Source organism: Dendronephthya gigantea, unplaced genomic scaffold (genome assembly GCF_004324835.1).
Source record: "Dendronephthya gigantea isolate DGI-Jeju-01 unplaced genomic scaffold, DenGig_1.0 000021F, whole genome shotgun sequence".
Lineage (NCBI taxonomy): Eukaryota > Metazoa > Cnidaria > Anthozoa > Malacalcyonacea > Nephtheidae > Dendronephthya > Dendronephthya gigantea.
Genome location: NW_021163031.1, coordinates 1,831,770 through 1,851,153, shown reverse-complemented (window position 1 = coordinate 1,851,153; position 19,384 = coordinate 1,831,770). Strand labels below are relative to the sequence as shown.

At 36.8% G+C, this 19,384-nt stretch overlaps 1 protein-coding gene across 1 annotated transcript; it reads left to right on the top strand.

Moving 5' to 3' along the window:
• The first annotated feature begins 12,015 nt into the window (after positions 1-12,015).
• LOC114521805 (transmembrane protein 209-like) lies at positions 12,016-18,760 on the top strand. Its single transcript, XM_028542345.1, has 17 exons — positions 12,016-12,321; positions 12,451-12,512; positions 12,913-13,041; positions 13,428-13,714; positions 13,901-13,989; positions 14,088-14,125; positions 14,212-14,295; positions 14,574-14,697; positions 15,121-15,187; positions 15,364-15,426; positions 15,716-15,812; positions 15,929-16,054; positions 16,521-16,733; positions 17,483-17,541; positions 17,825-17,860; positions 17,962-18,035; positions 18,411-18,760. Exons 1-17 carry the CDS (start codon positions 12,179-12,181, stop codon positions 18,466-18,468), a joined length of 1,749 nt encoding a protein of 582 aa, XP_028398146.1. The 5' UTR covers positions 12,016-12,178; the 3' UTR covers positions 18,469-18,760.
• Positions 18,761-19,384: the final 624 nt, after the last annotated feature.

Genomic DNA, 19,384 nt, shown 5'->3' with positions numbered 1-19,384 from the left:
AGACTGCATAGCAACATCTAAATAAGTACCAGAAAGCATTAACAGATTTTCGAAATTAGCCAGGATTGAAATGGAAAAATGGAAAATGGACGGAAATTAAATACGGGACCTAAGTTCGGATTTTCAGACGAAGTGTCGGAGACGAATATTACGGAATAGAATAATTATAGCTAGCAAATTAAGGCTTTATATGATTTAAAGATGAATATTCGAATCGAGTGTTAAATATCGCTATTCTATTCTTTCGCAGGTTCATGCACATCAAACGTAAACTTCTGCGAAATTTATCTCAGCTAAACCACGCCAATTCAACGATATGGATGCAATTACGCACAGACGCTATGCAGCTTTGTCCTCAGAACAACTGGAGTTACAATCGATCTTGATGCAGGATTTTGAACTGTCTTAAATAAGCGAACAGTTTTCGAGGTCCAAAGTGACTCATATAGAGCGTCGTCTGAGCTAAAACGGCGATGTCCAATTCAGAGTGATCCTAAAAAAGACGACCGAACAGCGTACAAAGAACGAGAGTTGAATATTGCCGGCGAAAAACGATCACCGAACGACAACGGCCGACAGCAACGCCGTGCAAGGAATGTATATTAAATATTGCCTACGAAAAACGATCACCGACCGACGACGGCCGAAAGCGGCAATGCCGTGCAAAGAACCAGGATTAAACATTGCCTACAAAAAACGATCACCGAACGACGATGGCCGACAGCAACGCCGTGCAAAAGTACCAGGATTAAACATTGCCTACAAAAACGATCACCGAACGACAACGGCCGACAGCAACGCCGTGCAAAGAACGAGGATTAAATAATGCAAAGAATGTGGATTAAATATTGCCTACGAAAAACGATCAGCGAACGACGACAGCCGACAACAACGCCATGCAAAGAACGAGGATTAAATAATGCAAAGAATGTGGATTAAATACTGCCTACGTAAAACGATCACCGAACGACGACCGCGCGACGACGACGACGAACAGCAACGCCATGCAGAACCGACGATTACAGTGCGACTATATACGAAGTAGATGACCTGGCTTTCAAAGTTTGTGGTTTATTTCTATTTGGGGGCCCCTTAGGAGTTTTTAAGATACTTTGCACTATCCGGACTTATATATCTAGTAAATAACTTTGCAGTATTGCTGTGTTGGCATGCATTTCGGCATAACGCGCAATTAGTTCGGTCAAACGTACAACAAGCGGTTATAATATAGGCATAAAGGGTTGGGCCCCATAAATTTCGGACTATAAGAAGTATTGCTAATTTTATGAACATTACCTGTAAATATAAAGTAGAAACAAACACAAGTTTCTTCAGCAAATATCTAACTTCATGACCTTTGTAAATATAAAGTAAATACAAGCATATTTTCATAACGCGGAATTAGTTCGGTCAAACATACAACAAGCAGTTATATAATAGGCATAAAGGGTTGGGCCCCATAAATTTCGGACAATGAGAAATATTGCTAACTTTATAAACATTGTAAATACAAAGTAAATACAAGCAAACGTGTATAGGAAATATTGCTAACTTTATGAACATTGTAAATAGGAAGTAAATACAGGCACAAGTTTCTTCCGTACTATAAGAAATATTTCTAACTTCATGAACATTGTAAATATATAGTAAACACAAGCACAAGTTTTTTTCGCACTGTAAGAAATATTTCTAACTTCATGAACACTGTAAATATATAGTATATACAAGCACGTCGTTTTTTTCAAAAAAGAGAAGTGGATGGATACAAAAGCTGTTATGACGTAAAAGAGAAAAAAAAATAAAAAACACACAGATTTCAAGTACACTTGACAATGTTTGCAAGTAAGTGATAATGCACTTTGTAAATGAACAATTGCTGTTAATAGAAATACTGTAGTTACAAAAGAAAGCATAATCTATAATTTTATAGGATATATGGCTTCTTAAAACAAAAATGTAACTAGAAATAACTAGGACTTTCCATTTTAGGGTAGTTAGTTATGCACCTTTTTTTCAGGGTAGTCGAAATTTAGACAAACGATCCAGACACCTGGACATATGCATAAACCTTGTTAATATAAAATAAAACAAGCGTAGTTTAAGGATGCTGAAGCTATGAAGATGGATGGCGCAAAATTCGATCGTGGCTGTTCTGTTCTCCTTTTTAAAATACTAACACCATTTCCTCTTTTATATAGAACACTAACACCATTTTCATTTTTAGCTATACTAACACCTCTGCTCTTCTTTTTAGAATGCTAACGCCATTTTCTCTTTTTTAGAATACTAACACCATTTTTTTATTTAGAGTACTAACACCATTTTTTTAAGCAAATACTAACAGCCCCGTTCTGTTATTTAGGGTACTAACACATTTCATATACTATTTTTGTCTCTTTTCTAGGGTAGTTTATAGTTTTACTAACCTTTCTATTTTAGGTTACTAACTCCCTATGTCATACTACTATTGTCTTGTTTCAGGGGTGATGATTCCCTCAAGGTAAGGTTACTAACATCTTTTTCAGATTGACGTCTGCGATGCAAATAAGAGCCATAGTAAGACTCGGAGTAGAAGATTCTTTCAATGGGTGAAGAGATGACCTGAAATGCGTATATTCAGTTATTCAAGAAGTTGATGGGAAGTCTTTTTTGGTGAAGGCGTTTGATACATAATATCAAGTCAAATTGCTTCGAATTTGGTGCAGCGGATATTCAACTGACTTAATATGCGAGAAGTTAAAAGAACCACACATGTTTTCGAAATGCGAGCTCGGAACCCCGTGGAAGGTTTGAGAACTGCTATCTCGCTTCTTCACTTGAGGGACCCTATCAAATGAACTGGTGAGTATATTTTATCATTTTTAGTTATCTTAGGTAAAGCAGTTAGATCCTGATTGATCCTGTATATTTCGACCGAATATTATCTTTAATATTCAATTTACGTTTTTCTGTTGATAGACAATTGCTCGTTTGAAATCTTGACAGCAAAGCTGCTTATTAAGATGACTTTCGGAATAAGGATGTGCTTCAAAATTGAACAGCCATTCGAGATCGCTTCCAGGAATCTCAACAAGGGACCTCTTCGCTATTTTATTGATGTAAGTATATGCTTACTGTAAAGTTTTTGATGGTTTGATCCAACTTTTGAGGACTGATTTGAGCGATGTCGTTCCCGATTGTTCTCCCAAGGCCAATTTTTCTGAAATGAATGAAAAAAAAGTCCTTAGCCTGCATGGGGAATAGATAAAATGAAAAATAAGGTCGTAATTAAAAGCATAGACTGCATAGCAACATCTAAATAAGAAGTACCAGAAAGCATTAACAGATTTTCGAAATTAGCCAGGATTGAAATGGAAAAATGGAAAATGGACGGAAATTAAATACGGGACCTAAGTTCGGATTTTCAGACGAAGTGTCGGAGACGAATATTACGGAATAGAATAATTATAGCTAGCAAATTAAGGCTTTATATGATTTAAAGATGAATATTCGAATCGAGTGTTAAATATCGCTATTCTATTCTTTCGCAGGTTCATGCACATCAAACGTAAACTTCTGCGAAATTTATCTCAGCTAAACCACGCCAATTCAACGATATGGATGCAATTACGCACAGACGCTATGCAGCTTTGTCCTCAGAACAACTGGAGTTACAATCGATCTTGATGCAGGATTTTGAACTGTCTTAAATAAGCGAACAGTTTTCGAGGTCCAAAGTGACTCATATAGAGCGTCGTCTGAGCTAAAACGGCGATGTCCAATTCAGAGTGATCCTAAAAAAGCGACGACCGAACAGCGTACAAAGAACGAGAGTTGAATATTGCCGGCGAAAAACGATCACCGAACGACAACGGCCGACAGCAACGCCGTGCAAGGAATGTATATTAAATATTGCCTACGAAAAACGATCACCGACCGACGACGGCCGAAAGCGGCAATGCCGTGCAAAGAACCAGGATTAAACATTGCCTACAAAAAACGATCACCGAACGACGATGGCCGACAGCAACGCCGTGCAAAAGTACCAGGATTAAACATTGCCTACAAAAATCGATCACCGAACGACAACGGCCGACAGCAACGCCGTGCAAAGAACGAGGATTAAATAATGCAAAGAATGTGGATTAAATATTGCCTACGAAAAACGATCAGCGAACGACGACAGCCGACAACAACGCCATGCAAAGAACGAGGATTAAATAATGCAAAGAATGTGGATTAAATACTGCCTACGTAAAACGATCACCGAACGACGACCGCGCGACGACGACGACGAACAGCAACGCCATGCAGAACCGACGATTACAGTGCGACTATATACGAAGTAGATGACCTGGCTTTCAAAGTTTGTGGTTTATTTCTATTTGGGGGCCCCTTAGGAGTTTTTAAGATACTTTGCACTATCCGGACTTATATATCTAGTAAATAACTTTGCAGTATTGCTGTGTTGGCATGCATTTCGGCATAACGCGCAATTAGTTCGGTCAAACGTACAACAAGCGGTTATAATATAGGCATAAAGGGTTGGGCCCCATAAATTTCGGACTATAAGAAGTATTGCTAATTTTATGAACATTACCTGTAAATATAAAGTAGAAACAAACACAAGTTTCTTCAGCAAATATCTAACTTCATGACCTTTGTAAATATAAAGTAAATACAAGCATATTTTCATAACGCGGAATTAGTTCGGTCAAACATACAACAAGCAGTTATATAATAGGCATAAAGGGTTGGGCCCCATAAATTTCGGACAATGAGAAATATTGCTAACTTTATAAACATTGTAAATACAAAGTAAATACAAGCAAACGTGTATAGGAAATATTGCTAACTTTATGAACATTGTAAATAGGAAGTAAATACAGGCACAAGTTTCTTCCGTACTATAAGAAATATTTCTAACTTCATGAACATTGTAAATATATAGTAAACACAAGCACAAGTTTTTTTCGCACTGTAAGAAATATTTCTAACTTCATGAACACTGTAAATATATAGTATATACAAGCACGTCGTTTTTTTCAAAAAAAGAGAAGTGGATGGATACAAAAGCTGTTATGACGTAAAAGAGAAAAAAAAATAAAAAACACACAGATTTCAAGTACACTTGACAATGTTTGCAAGTAAGTGATAATGCACTTTGTAAATGAACAATTGCTGTTAATAGAAATACTGTAGTTACAAAAGAAAGCATAATCTATAATTTTATAGGATATGGCTTCTTAAAACAAAAATGTAACTAGAAATAACTAGGACTTTCCATTTTAGGGTAGTTAGTTATGCACCTTTTTTTCAGGGTAGTCGAAATTTAGACAAACGATCCAGACACCTGGACATATGCATAAACCTTGTTAATATAAAATAAAACAAGCGTAGTTTAAGGATGCTGAAGCTATGAAGATGGATGGCGCAAAATTCGATCGTGGCTGTTCTGTTCTCCTTTTTAAAATACTAACACCATTTCCTCTTTTATATAGAACACTAACACCATTTTCATTTTTAGCTATACTAACACCTCTGCTCTTCTTTTTAGAATGCTAACGCCATTTTCTCTTTTTTAGAATACTAACACCATTTTTTCTTATTTAGAGTACTAACACCATTTTTTTAAGCAAATACTAACAGCCCCGTTCTGTTATTTAGGGTACTAACACATTTCATACTATTTTTGTCTCTTTTCTAGGGTAGTTTATAGTTTTACTAACCTTTCTATTTTAGGTTACTAACTCCCTATGTCATACTACTATTGTCTTGTTTCAGGGGTGATGATTCCCTCAAGGTAAGGTTACTAACATCTTTTTCAGATTGACGTCTGCGATGCAAATAAGAGCCATAGTAAGACTCGGAGTAGAAGATTCTTTCAATGGGTGAAGAGATGACCTGAAATGCGTATATTCAGTTATTCAAGAAGTTGATGGGAAGTCTTTTTTGGTGAAGGCGTTTGATACATAATATCAAGTCAAATTGCTTCGAATTTGGTGCAGCGGATATTCAACTGACTTAATATGCGAGAAGTTAAAAGAACCACACATGTTTTCGAAATGCGAGCTCGGAACCCCGTGGAAGGTTTGAGAACTGCTATCTCGCTTCTTCACTTGAGGGACCCTATCAAATGAACTGGTGAGTATATTTTATCATTTTTAGTTATCTTAGGTAAAGCAGTTAGATCCTGATTGATCCTGTATATTTCGACCGAATATTATCTTTAATATTCAATTTACGTTTTTCTGTTGATAGACAATTGCTCGTTTGAAATCTTGACAGCAAAGCTGCTTATTAAGATGACTTTCGGAATAAGGATGTGCTTCAAAATTGAACAGCCATTCGAGATCGCTTCCAGGAATCTCAACAAGGGACCTCTTCGCTATTTTATTGATGTAAGTATATGCTTACTGTAAAGTTTTTGATGGTTTGATCCAACTTTTGAGGACTGATTTGAGCGATGTCGTTCCCGATTGTTCTCCCAAGGCCAATTTTTCTGAAATGAATGAAAAAAAAAGTCCTTAGCCTGCATGGGGAATAGATAAAATGAAAAATAAGGTCGTAATTAAAAGCATAGACTGCATAGCAACATCTAAATAAGAAGTACCAGAAAGCATTAACAGATTTTCGAAATTAGCCAGGATTGAAATGGAAAAATGGAAAATGGACGGAAATTAAATACGGGACCTAAGTTCGGATTTTCAGACGAAGTGTCGGAGACGAATATTACGGAATAGAATAATTATAGCTAGCAAATTAAGGCTTTATATGATTTAAAGATGAATATTCGAATCGAGTGTTAAATATCGCTATTCTATTCTTTCGCAGGTTCATGCACATCAAACGTAAACTTCTGCGAAATTTATCTCAGCTAAACCACGCCAATTCAACGATATGGATGCAATTACGCACAGACGCTATGCAGCTTTGTCCTCAGAACAACTGGAGTTACAATCGATCTTGATGCAGGATTTTGAACTGTCTTAAATAAGCGAACAGTTTTCGAGGTCCAAAGTGACTCATATAGAGCGTCGTCTGAGCTAAAACGGCGATGTCCAATTCAGAGTGATCCTAAAAAAGCGACGACCGAACAGCGTACAAAGAACGAGAGTTGAATATTGCCGGCGAAAAACGATCACCGAACGACAACGGCCGACAGCAACGCCGTGCAAGGAATGTATATTAAATATTGCCTACGAAAAACGATCACCGACCGACGACGGCCGAAAGCGGCAATGCCGTGCAAAGAACCAGGATTAAACATTGCCTACAAAAAACGATCACCGAACGACGATGGCCGACAGCAACGCCGTGCAAAAGTACCAGGATTAAACATTGCCTACAAAAAACGATCACCGAACGACAACGGCCGACAGCAACGCCGTGCAAAGAACGAGGATTAAATAATGCAAAGAATGTGGATTAAATATTGCCTACGAAAAACGATCAGCGAACGACGACAGCCGACAACAACGCCATGCAAAGAACGAGGATTAAATAATGCAAAGAATGTGGATTAAATACTGCCTACGTAAAACGATCACCGAACGACGACCGCGCGACGACGACGACGAACAGCAACGCCATGCAGAACCGACGATTACAGTGCGACTATATACGAAGTAGATGACCTGGCTTTCAAAGTTTGTGGTTTATTTCTATTTGGGGGCCCCTTAGGAGTTTTTAAGATACTTTGCACTATCCGGACTTATATATCTAGTAAATAACTTTGCAGTATTGCTGTGTTGGCATGCATTTCGGCATAACGCGCAATTAGTTCGGTCAAACGTACAACAAGCGGTTATAATATAGGCATAAAGGGTTGGGCCCCATAAATTTCGGACTATAAGAAGTATTGCTAATTTTATGAACATTACCTGTAAATATAAAGTAGAAACAAACACAAGTTTCTTCAGCAAATATCTAACTTCATGACCTTTGTAAATATAAAGTAAATACAAGCATATTTTCATAACGCGGAATTAGTTCGGTCAAACATACAACAAGCAGTTATATAATAGGCATAAAGGGTTGGGCCCCATAAATTTCGGACAATGAGAAATATTGCTAACTTTATAAACATTGTAAATACAAAGTAAATACAAGCAAACGTGTATAGGAAATATTGCTAACTTTATGAACATTGTAAATAGGAAGTAAATACAGGCACAAGTTTCTTCCGTACTATAAGAAATATTTCTAACTTCATGAACATTGTAAATATATAGTAAACACAAGCACAAGTTTTTTTCGCACTGTAAGAAATATTTCTAACTTCATGAACACTGTAAATATATAGTATATACAAGCACGTCGTTTTTTTCAAAAAAAGAGAAGTGGATGGATACAAAAGCTGTTTATGACGTAAAAGAGAAAAAAAATAAAAAACACACAGATTTCAAGTACACTTGACAATGTTTGCAAGTAAGTGATAATGCACTTTGTAAATGAACAATTGCTGTTAATAGAAATACTGTAGTTACAAAAGAAAGCATAATCTATAATTTTATAGGATATGGCTTCTTAAAACAAAAATGTAACTAGAAATAACTAGGACTTTCCATTTTAGGGTAGTTAGTTATGCACCTTTTTTCAGGGTAGTCGAAATTTAGACAAACGATCCAGACACCTGGACATATGCATAAACCTTGTTAATATAAAATAAAACAAGCGTAGTTTAAGGATGCTGAAGCTATGAAGATGGATGGCGCAAAATTCGATCGTGGCTGTTCTGTTCTCCTTTTTAAAATACTAACACCATTTCCTCTTTTATATAGAACACTAACACCATTTTCATTTTTAGCTATACTAACACCTCTGCTCTTCTTTTTAGAATGCTAACGCCATTTTCTCTTTTTTAGAATACTAACACCATTTTTTCTTATTTAGAGTACTAACACCATTTTTTTAAGCAAATACTAACAGCCCCGTTCTGTTATTTAGGGTACTAACACATTTCATACTATTTTTGTCTCTTTTCTAGGGTAGTTTATAGTTTTACTAACCTTTCTATTTTAGGTTACTAACTCCCTATGTCATACTACTATTGTCTTGTTTCAGGGGTGATGATTCCCTCAAGGTAAGGTTACTAACATCTTTTTCAGATTGACGTCTGCGATGCAAATAAGAGCCATAGGAAGACTCGGAGTAGAAGATTCTTTCAACTGATTCTATACCCGAGAGAAGAGATGCGGTTGTGAAGAGATGACCTGAGATGCGTATTCAGCTATTCAAGAAGTTGTTGGGAAGTCTTTTTTGGTGAAGGCGTTTGATATATAATATCAAGTCAAATTGCTTCGAATTTGGTGCAGGATATTCAACTGGGTTAATATGCGAACAGTTTTAAAACACGATTTCCAAAGTGAACCAATTCAGCCGGAGTGCATGGCAATGGATCCTATAAAAGCGATGACCGAGCAGCGTACAAACGACCAACAAAGACATCGTCATGCAACGAACGAGGAATAAATATTGTCTGCGAGAAGCTATCGCCCAACGACGACCGTTTCAAACTGTGGTTCCTCGAGGGGTTTCTTTTGCTGCGTGAGTCGTGGTGTTTACGAAAATTATATGTACTTTGACATGACAAAACTCGAAAGAACTCTCGAAGTTTTGGATTATAACGGGGAACCTAACTGACGGTAAAATGTAGACATTTACTTGTTTACTCTTGTTCCAATTGGTGATGACTGACAATGTCGTGCATGCACTGACAAGGTACATCTAAGGCTAGGCAAGCAAGTACATACATGTTACTGTGAAAAGTATATCTAACTCACAGTTTTTTATTGTTTCACAATTGTACTTTTGTGTTTAACTCGTCACAATCCCAGTGCTCTAAAAACGCCAAAGAAAAGCATGTGAACGGTATATTCCGGCCACCGATCTTCACTGTGAATTCCATTCTGTTTGGCTGAAATGTTTGCAGTATAAACGTTCAATTTAAGATGCGCAAAAAAACAGTCTAGGATCAGCGATAAACCTTAAACTTAAAGTTAAACCTAAACAGTAAATCTAAACCTCTAGGTTATTGTAGGCATTGCAGTCACTAAGGATGAGACATATTCACAGTGAATTAGATCTTCCGTTGAAATTTTCTGATATTTCAAAATTATTTCTTTCTGTTTGTGCCAGCACAACGAAAAGAGTACTGGGATAGGTTGAAAGTTTAACACTGAATTCATTTCGATCGAAAAAGCCCGTTTGGAGTCCGGAAAAAACGAAAAACAAGCTTTTATGTCAACTAGTTCTTTGAAACAGGGGACCGAGTGATTGAAAATACGTTTTTAAGACTTTGTTCTAGCATGTGTTAGCTAGAGCTTATGTCTTAGCATTTTACCGTCAGTATATCGGTTAAGAAAGCTTGGAACTTCAGCGTTATGCAATTGAAGATTATTTGTAGAGTGACAGTGTTCGATTATTGCCGGATTGAATTTTGATATTTTGTCAGTATATATGCATGGTAATGTATTCTTGTAATAACTAGTGAACGACAGAACAATGTTCCATTCAGGATGAAAATTACTGTAATTTATTAAACGTGTAAAATACATGCACCATGCAAGATAGACAATCTTTGTGTACCAATTTAAGCCATTTGTAAAGTATAAATAAAGCAAAGCAAAGTTTGTTCATCTACGAGTACTTTGTGGTTTATATACAATATGCACCCAGATATACGGCATTTCAGACCAATCAGGCCTTGAGGAGGACCTTTCGAGGTTTAGGCCACTATTTTTCATGTGACCTTTTGGAGAGGGACATTTCGTGTCATTGGGATCGTGTCCCAATTCACATTATCAGAATATAAAATTTAGATCATGATTGGTGATCTTCATACTACTGAGTAAGTATATCAGGTTGTCAGATATTTATTTTAACTTAGACTTCTGGGGCCGGTTGTTCGAAAGGCGTTCAGCTTAAACGGTGGATAAGCCAAAATTTAAAAATACTCTCGTACATCTTGTGAATGCCTGAACCTACATCTTTTGCATTAAATATGCACTTCCATTGAAAATTAAACTGTTTACATCGAAATATTTCAGTTAATTTGTTCAATACATAGATAATTTTGTTCCCATTTTGAACTTATCGACCGTTTAAACGCCTTTCGAACAAGTTTTAAGCCTTGTGTGCATGGTTATCACGAAATCTGTCACTGTATCACTAGAAATCAATGGCGCTAATATTGTTTCAAATCCATCTGTCATGTCTTTTCTAAATGAAGTAGCTTTGACCAGATCGTTTTCGATTAGACCCAAAGGAAAAATCGTATTAAGTTGTTGTGAGCAGATAAAACTGATTTTTTCAAACCAAATCCGTTTGATATATGTTTAATAACAGTATTTTTTGTATGAAAAAGATGATGGACAAAAAAAAAACAAATTGAAAAAAAAAACAAAAGAGATAATCGGGTTCTATGCCACTCGCTGACAGCAATGCCTCAAAGCATGCGAAGACTGGCGAACTAGCCGCGATATACATAGATTACAAGCTAACTCGGCACCTGACGAAAGGACTATCCGAAGGTTGCTATCTGAAGAACTCCTCCCATCGCCCACGATATAACAGCACACAAGGGAGAGATGCACTACGCTCCCAATGATGATGTATGTAATATGTATGTGCACCTTACAGAGTGCATGGGCTTGATCCACAAAGCCTAGCGCGTGCTAGACGCACCGGCCACGGTTGCATGCTTTGCGAGAGAAGATAAATTTAACGTAATTAAGTGTTTTCTGGTCTCAGGAGGCGGTCTCTAACAAGTGTATGCATAGAAAATACTTAAAAAAGTACACGCTTGGAAATTACAAGATCCCCGGTCTCTCTCTTCCCCCGTTCTTCAATTCTCCCCTTCCCAGTTCCACCATTCCGCTGCTCCCCGGTTTTTCCGTTCTCCGATTTCCCAGTGGTGACATACATAGCATATATATGAGCTGATGAGATAATGAGAACCCACTGTGAGAACCTGCTTTATAAATTGAAACTCGTCCTATGCCTCCAGTGTGCGCCACACTCGGTCAAATTCAAGATGGTGGACAATGTGCACTTCCAGCTTATAACGGCTAGTGAACAGTGAACTGAACTGATCCAGTAAACTAAACGTGGAACTAGGTAGCTGCAGTTCTGGTTGTGTCACATGCAAAACATTTGCTTTCTGGATAAGACTGGCTACTTTTAACGTTTTTGAATTATGCAGCAAAGTTACATAAATCGCAGCGAATCTGCGGTTGTACAATCTTCCTTTGAAAAGTACAAGTCCAGTAGACGAGTACGTTTTGGTCTGTTTTGGGCTTTGATGAATTTGTTCTTAGCTGCATTTGCCATCTCTGAAATGTAGGTTTTGATTACTTTTCTTGTTATTTCAATAGCTTTGCACAGTAATTATGACATTGTTTTAAACTTTTAATCACATTGTGATATCTCACTGATCTACTTTTTATATTTTCATTTGTTTTATGTTAGTCTATACGGCACGGTGCTTCAAAGTTTGGATGTGACCTATCAAGCAGCATTTTGGTATATTGGTAGGATACTTAATTTTTGTATGAGTCATGACGGATAGATTATTTGTAGTAAAATGATGTTTGACTCAGTTTGAGAAACAGGGAAACATGCAACATATTCATTTAAGGTGCTTTAATTTTAGGTTCTTATTTAAGTCAGGGGCCCCTTCAAGTCAAACTGGGAGCCCAGGGCAAAATGCCCCATCTTCCCCCCCTCTCGGCAGCCCTGCAAAGAGCAATAAGAGCTTAAAATCTTAAAAATGAATCCAGTTCCACCCATTAGGGCACCAAGATTGTATCAATATTAGGGTTGCTATATTAATAAATAGTTGTCACCGTATTTTGAATTTTAAAGTAGTGGTAGACAGTTACAAGGTGAAAATTATGATTGGTTTCAATTTGATTTGCTCTCATTTTCTAGAAGTTATTGTTGCCATCTGGTGCTCAGTGAGATTTCTTTGTGAGATCATCATATTTCTTTCATGGCTGATGGAAAATCCTGTCTTGCTGACACCACAACAGTACCAACTACTTGCAGTAAATCCTAGAGGTATATTTTCCTGTAGATAACTATGTTCATACACTAGCTTAAAGTGGCTGCTAATAACCTAAAAGTACCTGTGGCAGGTCAGTTATGGCAGAATGATGATGCCCAGAGGGGAGATTTTCTTGCAATGCAGTTCTATGCATTTTTGATAATCATTTTAATATGCTTCCTTTTGTGTGCTGTTTGGGGTTTTTAGTCAGACAATTGTACCCATTTTTAGTGTTCATTACTGATAATTCATATTTGCAAGATGACAGCCTATTAAATATTGAAAGGCATCTTGCCTCCTTCATTGCACCGACTGGTGACTAAGCAAAGGTGGCTTTCCAATTCCGATTCTATTCTTGGAACACACAAAAATGTAAAATCAATGTTTCTCCATCTTATAGATTCACGTTTTTCACCAGTGAGTCAAAAAATCCCTGAGGATTCTCAGAATGAACATAGTCCTTCCAGAGTGGCATACACAATGTCACAAGTGATGCCTATATCATCCCCATCAACAGTTACCAATCCCTGGAGTATAACATCGAGCCCTTTACAATCCATTTCAAGAATGGACTCTAACTTTGGTATCATGACTGGTAGTATGCCTGCAAGTCGTCATAGTCCTGGACATTATTCCAACATGTCTGTATATCAAACACCAACTGGAAACATGACGCTTAGAAACAGGGTGAGAAAAAATTGCCACAGTTAATTTGCATAAGTAAGCCCCTGTAATTCATTGCAAACTTAGTTAAAATGTGAAAACCATTATTAGCCTTATCTTACCATAATTTTCTTTTTCATGTGCTCAGGAGTTTTAACTATAACTGCCTTTGTCTTTAACTATAACTGTGTTGTGTCTTTGTTGTTCTAGTTAATAGCTGGAAACAACAGTCCTTATTCTCCAAGCAAATTTTCTCCAGTTCTCTATAATGATATCACAATAACTTCATTAGATGCAAGGTTAGTAAACTGTTAACAAGTCTGTGTGTGGTATGTATCTATGAATTGCTTCCCTATATTTTTTACCATTTTACATCCAATTCTCTGTATTTTTACAGTCATATGGAAAAGTATCCATCTCCCAGTAATTCACCATGTAAGTTCTTTGTATTGTATTTTGATTTTTAAAGTTCTTGTCAGTAGTTTTGAATTATGACAACAAAAATTGATGTACATTTTTAGTCTCTGATGATCGTATCAAGAATGTTGATGCATTGAATAGTTATTTGCAAACAGAGGAATATAAACGAGAAATGTTACATCGAGGTAGAGTTAACAGATACTTAGGCTGTGTGCACTCAACAAAAGTGCATCATTTTCGAGCGTTTTCAAAATCGTTTTGGGCTATTTTATTGCTAGACACCATGTCCACACAATCCAAGGAAAAATATCCCTTATATGTTGAATTAGCTTCAACTTCTATTGTAAATTGATGGTATTTGCCTTAGATATTGGTATTTGCAGGTCTTTCTTGGTGAAATCTCAACAAGCTTGCAATCACAATAATCGTATCAGTAATGTTAATGTGAAGTTATGTGTTTCAGATGGGTACTCAAGTGCAAATACAAGTGGTCTCATGAGTATGTCCCACAGTCCATATCAATGGTCTCCTTATAGCTCGTATGCTGAGTACAGTACACCACTCTCTGTTTATAAAATTGGAACTAGGTAAGATATGATTTAAAAAGCTCCCAGCACAGAAAATAGCCCAGGGGCCGGTTGTTCAAAAGGCGTTTAGCTTAAACGGTGGATAAGCCAAAGTTTAAAAATACTCTCGTACATCTTGTGAATGACCGAACCTGCATCTTATGCATTAAATGTACTTCCAATGACAATTAAACTATTTACATCGAAATATTTCAGCTCAGTTGTTCAATAAATAGATAATTTGGTTTTCCATTTTTAACTTATCCACCGTTTAAGCTAAACGCCTTTCAAATAACCGGCCCTAGCAGTATATTAACTGCAATTTGCCCGTGATACTATACCTATAGAACTATACCCAATAAGCTGCTGCTAAAAATATTTTTACTGATGTAAAAAGTTTCCAGGAAATCTTGACTGTTGTGTTAAAAAATATTTTGGATTTAGGAGTCCACTTACAGCAACTGCAAAAGACGAGGACGAGTTTGGTCATATGAGCCCTCAAGCAGAAGAGGTTGGTGAATTCTGTTACCTCATGTTTGACTGATATTTTTTTCCTAATCACCAGCTGATATCCCGAATCCTTTATTATGCTGTTTTATAAAACTAGATCTAAATTAGATCTAAAACTAGGTGACGTTTCCCAACATTTGCGTTGTTAGATTATTAACGGATGAATTTCTGATTTAGTTGTGGTCAAAGTTTGGGGCAACAAGGCAGGATTTAGATGTTTGGACTGAGAACCTACGAAAGGTTAGTTTATGGTCAATACCAGGTATAAATCAAGCGATTGAATGGTGCAGAAGTTCATGATGTATTATTAAAATCGTACAGCTGGTACACCTTAATTTTATGACTGATTGAAGGTAATTGGCAATGAGTCCTAATTTCAGGTTTAGCTCAATTCAGATTAAATTAAACCAGTTAAAGAGGTAGTAGGTTTATCTATTTATTGACTGGCGAGAAATGAACTACAGTCTATAAGCGGAGAGTCTAAAGTCGGTGTATCAGTTGATTGATTTGTCTTGTTTTTCATTCTCAGTGGATCAGTCAGACAGTGCTTTGCAAACTCGTGAAAGAAATTGACGAGATCAACGTTGGTTTGCAGAAGATGGGATCCTCGGAACTGAAAATTGGATGTAAGATTCAATTTTTTTGCCTGATATGTGGATTAGATTTTAGAATCTAGTTCTACAAAGATAATGTTGTATACAGTACACGCAATGTTGACGTTTTTCGTTTTGTATTTGCAAAGCCATCAGCCTTGGAAGTTTACGTCAAGTATCAAGCAATAAAGCTGAACATGTCCCAACGTTGGCTGCAGTTTTACCTTACTTGGAACTAAGTTATAACCAAGAATATCTAGTCAAGAGAATTAAAGGTATGTTTCTAAACGTTTCGGAAATTAATGGTGTATTTAATAATCCCATCTCACGCAGCATCTGTTTAAAATTGTTCTTAATGTAAGGAGCAGACTAGCTGAGGCTAGCCACTAGATCACGTCAAAGCGATGGCTCTGTTTTCGTAAAGCGGCGTGAGCCGAAAGCATCCCGACAGTTTGACGGTCTTCGAACGTTCGCCAATATCATCGGGATTACTTCCACGGCAACGTTTACGTTTTGTCGTGGTTTTATGCCGCGACTGCTTCAACTGCTTCAGATGATGTCATGGAAATCATGATTAGTTTTTTCTCCTGGTCATATACACTCGTTCTGTACTTATTAATCTCATACGTCATATGTCAACTGAGGTACAATAGCCATCATTAGGGAACGAAGGATTTCAGGGTCAGATAGTTAATTATCTTTTATCCACTATTCATACAGCTTGCCTTACATTTTTCACAGAACTTGGTCGAGACAGTTGTATGGGTGCTTACCGCTGGAAGTCTGGAAGTGACTACCGTGGTCGCTGTTGGGATCAGGATCTTCCAACTGATGCACAGATTGTCATGCACGTGTTTTGTACATATATGGATTCCAGGCTTCCTACTGACGCTCGATTTCAAGATGGAAGAACCTTTACTGGATTGTATTTTTTAAAGAATCTTGATAAACCAGGTATGTGAAATAGCTTGTTGATATTATTCTGTTACGTTTATTGAGACAACAGAAAACAAGTCTTCAAGCCTATTTGCAAAGTGGAGGCAATAGAAATACTGTTTTCCACGAAATATACGCCAAGTAATGCCACTCTGTATTTTTCACCTCGACTCACGTTCAACTGAGTTGTTTTTCTTACGATGCAACTTTAGTAAATCTCCACAAAAACTCCACAAAAACTCCACAGCTCAACATCGCCATACAATTCCACTTGGTTTACGTCATCGTGCCATACCCATCATACAACTAAAATATATGAAAGGATTGTTTATAATTAATATGGCTCTGCTCACATTATGTCAAATCTGACAAGTGTGTCAAGAGACATACGCCTGTATGTATTCTAAAAGCTCGCTCTACTCATTAAGTGGGAGATCTCAATTTTCCCATAACTTCTCCATGGCGATATTTTCCGTCAAACAATAGCTTGATTTTTTATTTTTTCCCCTTAATCTATTCATTGACTAAAATTTTCTCATTGATCAGTAACATTTGATAAAATTTCTATGTCATACTCAGAGAGTGTAAGTAAGCTTTTTGAATACAGGCGTTAGTGTTTCAACCAGAAAACTCGGCTGGATGTAGCCTTCCAACTGCTATTTTAGTCTATAATTCTACTATTGTAACAATTCGAATTCTACACAAATGTGCGATCATACGTATTAAATTTGTTTCATTGCTCCATGATGAACGTTGATATTTTGTAGAATCCAGAAAGCGGGATCTTGCAATTCATAGATTTCGTCAGAATCCGCCACACTTTAAGGTTAGTTCATCCTAGTTTATACCACTTTATTCCATGTTGACCAATAAACAATTTTTGCTGCAATCATTATCGCAATTTCAGGCACTATAGATGGTTTGTGGGGGCTCACATATTTGTGGGCTCACATACTTCATAGTGCCGCCCTGATTCTGTGGGAAATGAATTGCAAGTTCAAAGAAATTATTCAAAGAACTCCTATTAATTGAGCTTGAAAGAGCTAAGGATCTTGCCTGTGCATTCTTTTATTTTCATGTTTCCTAAGTATACCTAGTGCTTATTTTAGGTGATAACTGGCGATGAAGTGTATGATGTTGGCAAGGTAAGTTGAACCAGTTTGTGCTAATTTCAGAATTTGCTAATTCACCGCTGTATCAATATTTCTGTACAACTTTCTTACTTCCATTTTATTCTGTGTTTTAGGGCCGAAATAATTTGTTTCACAGTGTTATTCTATTTTTATACATGGTGAAGAAAAAACAGCACGGCATGTTAGGGTAAGAGAAATAAGATTGAAAAAAAAATGACTGAAAAAAATACGTCTAAATGGCACTACCTTGAACGACGCGATAGAAAACGACGACAGCTATGACACTGAGCTATATATAGTAGTTGTTGCGAAAGTGCTCGGGCGTAAAGTGTTTGCAAAAATATAGCGGACAAATTACTTGAAAATTATGAGATTTTCTAGGTATTTTCATATAGCTCAATGAGCTACGACAAAGAGAAACAACGAATCACTACGACTAACGACGAGAAACTACGACTAACGACGGCAAGGACCAACGACAACGTTACCTTCGTTTTGCTAATCAGATCTGTTGCGTATCATGTCCAGGATGCAAAAAAATGTGTTGTTGTTCATATTCTAGGCGAGTAAACCTTGGTTCGTCTGGTGTAAATATACTGGGAATATTTAACAAGAGATGACAGAGTGATATTGGAACAGTAGAGGCCATCCTGGCGATCATCGATCATTGACTTCTGCGTGTTTTCCGTCAAGAACTAAAACATAACATTCCCACGTTACCTGCAGGGAGACTATACATAGCTTGACTCTTGATTATGTATTAAGTCAGTCGCTTGTTATATCGACAATATACGAATTAAATAAGAAGAGAAAATATAACATTTTGTTTACTAAAACGAGATGCAAAAGGGGTGAACGCATTTTTAGTTTAGGGGCCACCTCCACCTTTTTTTTCCAAAACATGTAATTGTTATTAATAATAATCGTATGTGGTATCATCCCACATAGTTTTTCTTCATTTCGAGGAGTTTTTTACGGAATTTTTCAAAAAATTGACTAAAGTGCCATGCATTTTCAGCTGGTTTACACATTTTCAGAGAATGTTCCCCCTAGGCATACCCCTTACCATTTTGGTCAATTTTGACGACTTTTTCAACTGTTCAAAAACTGTCTTAAAATGCTAAAAATGGCTTTGTAAGACGAATATCTTTCATTTTAGAGCATATTTGATTGCTTTTTGGAACAGTGAAGAAGTCGTCAATTTTGACCAAAATTGTCCAAACTCCAAAAACCAACCAAATATGCTCTAAAATCTTTCATTTTAGAGCATACTCCTTTGACGACTTTTTCAACTGTTCAAAAACTCCTTAAAATGCTAAAAATGGCTTCCTAAGACTAATATCTTTCATTTTAGAGCATATTTGGTTGGTTTCTGGAACATTGAAAAAGTCGTCAATTTTGACCAAAATGGTAAGGCTTACCCCTTACCATTTTGGTCAATTTTGACGACTTTTTCAATTGTTTAAAAATGGTTTTAAAAAGCTAAAAATGGCTTCCTAAGACTAATATCTATAATTTTAGAGCATATTTGGTTGG